At 34.4% G+C, this 6,000-nt stretch overlaps 1 protein-coding gene across 1 annotated transcript; it reads right to left on the bottom strand.

The window, feature by feature from the left end:
* Positions 1-1,565: 1,565 nt before the first annotated feature.
* On the bottom strand, positions 1,566-5,962 carry LOC133337870 (uncharacterized protein KIAA0513). The gene is made up of 7 exons (XM_061546080.1): positions 5,787-5,962; positions 3,512-3,578; positions 3,327-3,440; positions 2,932-3,261; positions 2,302-2,895; positions 1,833-2,226; positions 1,566-1,756 (listed from the first exon to the last, which is right to left on the bottom strand). The coding sequence occupies exons 1-7, from the start codon at positions 5,952-5,954 to the stop codon at positions 1,585-1,587; spliced, it is 1,839 nt and encodes a 612-aa protein (XP_061402064.1). The 5' UTR covers positions 5,955-5,962; the 3' UTR covers positions 1,566-1,584.
* Positions 5,963-6,000: the final 38 nt, after the last annotated feature.

The raw sequence follows: 6,000 nt of genomic DNA, 5'->3' as shown, positions 1-6,000 counted from the left end.
TACATTGTTTTAAACGATATATTCCGAATACTACTATTATTTTATCCTCATTATGTTCTTTGCTTCCACTTGCCATTCGACAATTAATATTTTTCATAAATATAAATTTCCAAAAATAATGCATACCAGTAGAGATTGTGGTAAACTATTTTCTTTTTGGTGTATGATTTAAGTTTCATGTTTTTCTTCCTTTGGTTGCTATATATTTTTGTTTATAGACAGATTTTTGTTGTTAACTTTTGTTTGAATGTTTTCTTTGGTATTAGTTTTTTTTTTTTATTTTATAAAATAATGATAGTAGATTTGTGTTATTATTAAGTTTTGTTATTTTGTTTTTATTTCTTTTAAAGTTGACGGATTGTTAATGAGGCATTTTTTATATATTGAGTTAGAGAAAAAAAGAAAACAAAATAAAATAGTCTTTTATATATATTATAGTATATGTGTATATGTTTATTTTTGTATTGTAAAGATGATGTTTAAGTAAATTTTAATACCCAGTTGTACAAAAAATATCAATTGTCTGCTATTATATAGTTATATAGCTAGTTACTTGGTGATCTAGTTACTTCATACCCCAAAAAGGAACACAAAATAGACTGTTGGATTTTTTGTCAACTGAAAAAGTTGTTTACACACATCATACTAATTCAGTAGTTACTGGTAATGCAAAGGGTAATGAATCGACTATCGAAATGACTGTATACTGGTAACGCAGGCAGGGGACAATTGACTTCCCCAATGACATACACATGTTAAATTCACCAGTCTAGGGTATGAAGTGGTAACTAGTGGTACTTACAGGTAATTAGTAAAATATCTAGTTCATCACCAGTTACTCGAACTACTGGGTATTTTTTAAATTGTATTTGTATTTGTTTCATAGATTTTTATGTGTTCTTAGAGTGTAATAGAACAGGGAAAAGTTGTAGTTTGTTTTTGTCTTCTTCTTGTATTTTTTTTTCAATTGAATTAAATCTAAATATTATATATCATAAGTTTTTCATATTATTCTTATTGTTTCTTTAGTAATAATACAATTTTCTTTTGTTTACTTATATAAAATTAGCTAAATTTTTTATTTATTTTAATTATTTTGATTAAATTCTAAATTGTAATATCTTTTAGTATTGTGGTTTGGTTTTGCTTGTTTGCTTTTTTTTGGTTTTAGTTTCAATGAAATCACAAAGTAATTTATCACAAGTTTAAAAAACATACATTTAAAATTTTATTATTTAATATTTTCATTAACTAATCTATGAGTTTTATTATTTATATTTTTTGTTAACCAGATTTTTTTAACTACAAAAATTTTTTTTCTTACAAACTTTGATTTAGTTTTATTGTTGTTCTGTTTTGAAACACTGTGCTACAGCCGACATATTAACTGTTCGAAAAACTTCAGATTTCTTTTAATTTTCAAAACCTGTATTTTTGTAGCACAGTGTAATTTAGATTTTTCTTTTTAGCTACTCTATAACAAAAACAAAAAATATATAACAAGATATTTATCGTTGATTTGAAATTGATTTACCAAAAGAGGGAACAGTGATATCGATATATTCTACAAATCAAATAAATATTTCAGGATTGTTTTGAACCCCACAACTCGGTTTCATAATAAATACGATGAACATTATCACGAATAAGTTTTGATTTCTCTTTGCTGAGGCCAACGGCCGAGTGTTGTTTCTTGAAGAATTCCAAACACAAATCTTGTGGGGCACCCAAAGCATGGATATTGCTGGTGAAGGTCCTGTAATGGAAAATACACACACACATTCACTTTATATCACTTTTTTAATCACAAATTATATGTCACAAATATTTACGCCAATTGTCGAAAGGCAATATTTTCCATTTCCTTTTCGAAATCCTGTACCGGATCATTTCCCGCTTTTGTGGACTTTTCCTTTTTTGGCTGATTTGCTTTACCATGTGATGAGCTAGATTCTGAGACATCTTGTTGTTTGGTAGCCAAGGTCTGGTCTTCATTTTCCTTCACTTCACCGGTGTTACCTTTTTGCTTAACCACTTCTTCCTTGGCCTTCTCTTTTGCCTTACGCCTCTCTTGTTTCTTTTGACGCGACTTCAGCCGATTATTTCTTTCCGTTTCCATGCACTCCACAAAGGCAGCATTCCAAAATTTCAAAGACATCCAAATAGGCTGTTCGCGTATAAAAGTACACAAGTATTCTCGATATGGATCACAACCGGGAACTTCAACTGCAAAACACACACACAAATTTCTCATTCTCTGTTTCTCTTTCAGTAATCTTCCAAATCACACATTTCCCTTACCCTCTCTGTAGAATAGAAAACTCAAATTCATCATTATCATGGCCGGTCCATAATCCGAACATTCGCCACATTCAAACAACACAATGGCAAAATGCTGTATTAACGAATGGAACGTCGTCTCTTCGACTCGCTTCGATTTATTCTTTTGCTGCAGCAGGAATCGCACAAACCATTGTCTACCGATTTCGAGGCGGGCCATAGCACCAAATTCCGATTTCAGTTCCAAATCAATGGCATTCGCATTCGAAAAGATGGTGTCCGTGAAACGTTTCATAAACTCTTTGATGGGCTCCTCGCCGGTGCGACAGTCCAAGCTTATCGAAGAGGCCCACGAAGGCACAGAATTTTGTGATTCGGAACGTATAAAATGTCGCCAATCGGTGGACTCTCCACTTGGGCTAACCTGATAATCCAAATCATCCCGTAAACTGGTTAAAGTACTGCTGTTGGAATTTTTACGTCTAACCGGAGGCACACGTATGGAATGGCTTGAAACTGTTCCAGCCATATTGGCAATGGAAGATTTACTAGGATCTCGATCGTGTGGCGGTTGAACCTCAATATGAGGTGCAGACGTTGGCGGCAATGTAACCTCTGCTCCCGGCGCAGTTGCAGCACCGCTAACGCCACCCATGCCAGCACCACCAACACTAACATTTGCTGCTGATACAGCAGCAGTATTGCTTGGTTTCAGCATTTCATTAAGTCTCATAAGATCTCTTTGTACATCCAGTTCACTGCGTCGAGCCCCAGCTATGGCTCGTTTCCTCTCATAGCCACCCGAATGTCGAGATTCAATGGAATCCGATCGGGTTGTACTACTGACATGTGAACGATCTTGAGCATGGGCATTATTAAATGATCTGGATGATGTGGATGTCGATGAGGATGATGAGGAGGAGGATGACGATGATCGGGATTTATCGGGTTTACGATTACGTAAGGCATCTAAGCGAGGTCCTGTGAAGAACATTTATAAAATTGTATTTTGGAATATCCCATTCTAAGTGTAGTATTTTTCTTACTTGGTGCTAAATTTGGTTGTCTATAACGTCCTGATATGATCTCTTCATGGGCCCGTCTAGCCTTTACTCTTCTTGATTCGTAATCGATTTTTGTGTAGTCAATGGATTCATCATCTGTGAGGAAATTTTCAGAATTTGTTAAAAAGTTTTGATTGATTTTGTGAAAAATCATTAACCCTACTCACATTTGGGAACCTCTTCCTCGTCATCATCACAGTAATCTGAATCACTGGAACTTATATTTAAGGTCAACTGTAAATAATTAAATATATTTGCAAGATATTGTTATTATTTTATATGCAATATTGTTGAGAGATTTCTGTAATGTGATCTGTTGAAAACATAACACCTCGCAGAGTTGGTTAAAGATGGAATAATGGAAGGAATTCAAAAACTCATCAAACATTATTTTTTTCCAAAATGAAAATGATCTTGAAAAATGCCATGGGGATTCCAATATGAGGATTTTATACCAATTGAAGCGGACAATAGACATTAATCATTAATTAACAAAATAAATAAAGCAAATGTTCAAAAATAAAATTAAATATAAAAGAAAAAAACTTAATATATAACCCATAGAAAGAAATTTGACCACAAGTTGGCAAATCGGTCTTTTGTTACTTTTATGTCAGGGTCTAATTCACCCATTAAATAAATACCGATCGTAATCAAAACAACCACTCTTATTCTTTGGATCTTCTCCATGCTAAATTTTGTGACATTCGGATCGTAATTGTGGCCTCTAGGGCGACCAGAAAAATAGACAAAAAGAAAGTTTTGGTCCATTTCAACCCCTAACTCCTAACCGATGTTGTCCTTCACCCTCTGAAATCCTGTCATCAAAAATTACAGTCTATTAGTTAGAAAATATGGTTAAAATCATGAAAATGATTAAAGTGGGGTGAGACCTATATCAAAACATGGATTTGTATTATTAATATTCTGTCAGGTGGTATTTTATCATATGGGAATCAGAATTCCGCATAGCATTTTGTCCTATTCTAGAAAACAATATTCTATTGACTAAATCTGGAGGCTTGGTTGGCTTTATACTCATGGAGCAAAAGAAAAAAATTTTCTTAATTTTTTTACAAGAAATATACCAAACCTTTTTCAGGGTTTTTTATCTGAAAGATAGCGACGTAAATAACCTTTGAATCACACCAATCATGAATATCCGAAAGGAATTGAATCCTCAAGGATCTGATAAATTATTCATCTAAATCGAAATTGCAAACAAATATCGAATTTCCCCACTCCTGCAAATAAGCGTACACAATATTTTTGTTATTACTTTCTTATACACGCAATTCATTCAAATACGGAGTTTTATTATTTTTAGAATATAGGTCATATAGGTGTTTCTCGACCTTACCAAATGGCAATTTCTATAAAGTTATTTATTCCAAAAGGTACTCAAATTTAAAATTTCTACATATAACGGTTTTCATTAATGTACTCAACAACTTATTTGACACTATCTGGCAATTAATGGTATTTCATTAATATTAACATTTCCGACCATACTGACTTAGACACGCAATGCCACAACAATGGTTTAGATAAACGAGTTTAGATTACCACACAAAAATTAAATAAGAACAATCATCCGGTTGTGGAAGTATCCTTCAAATGGTAACAGCACACAACAACAACACTAACACAACACACAACAACTGCAGCCATGTAATTATCAAAGAATGCAAAACGTTAAAATATTCTTTATTTTGCCCACATACAAAGTCTGTTCCTACTTTTTTCCTTTTTTTTTTTTTTGAAATGTAAAGAAATTGCATTTTCAAGGTTCCATGACATGCCACGACAGCCCGAAAGCCAGCTAAGCTGACAGACAGGCAGTTAGTCAGTCAGTCACAAAAGCACATGCTTAGTTATGAAGGCATAGTTGTTGTTTTTCTATTTTCCTTTTTCAATTAATTACTACAACTACTATCACTGACGCTGCCGCTGCCGCTACTGCTGCAGCTGGAGGCACACGACTCACACATATCCTTGCCATTCGTGCTAACACATTTTTCCTTTTTTTCTTCTGCTACTGCTGCTTCTTCTTCTCCTTCAATTTTGTTATGATTTGAGCAAAGCGTGTTGGCCAAATAAAACCTTGAAACATATGCTAACATCGTCGATTCGCTTTGTAGTTGATGTTTGGTGGGCCTGGCCCTTGGCTATGGCAAAAAACTCTTCAACTTTTATTTTGCCAGCTTTGCATTAATGGCAGAATAGGGTTGTAAGTGTGTGTGTGTGCGATTGTTTTCGTTGAGTCTACTTCCAAGCTAAATTCAAGGTTAATGACGGCAGTAACTCAACCCTACAAAAACATGCTTATTCACGTTTGACAAAAAACGCATAAACAAATATTTCCGCCTCCGCTTTGATTAGGAAATAGGACAAGGGAAAAACATTATTTGTGCATGGCTGCACAGGACTTTGACTGCTTACCTTCGATGAAATGCCATTTAATAATTCGTTACTATTTCCCAGTACCGTCAGGAATTTTGATTTCAGTATGCCAATGGCTGGGGTACGGCCCATAAAGCTTTTGATACGTGATGTTTCACCCGTTGCTGGTTGCTGGTCAGCTGTCGGGGGTGGTGATGAGGGGAACATTTTGTCATTTGTTTTAGCAGAGCGAAGAGAGAGAAGGTGAGCGGTC

This window comes from Musca vetustissima, unplaced genomic scaffold (genome assembly GCF_032173495.1).
Source record: "Musca vetustissima isolate MV318-11 ecotype Yass unplaced genomic scaffold, APGP_CSIRO_Mvet_v1 utg320, whole genome shotgun sequence".
Lineage (NCBI taxonomy): Eukaryota > Metazoa > Arthropoda > Insecta > Diptera > Muscidae > Musca > Musca vetustissima.
Note: the sequence above shows the minus strand (reverse complement) of the source record. Positions and strands in the feature narration are given on the sequence as shown.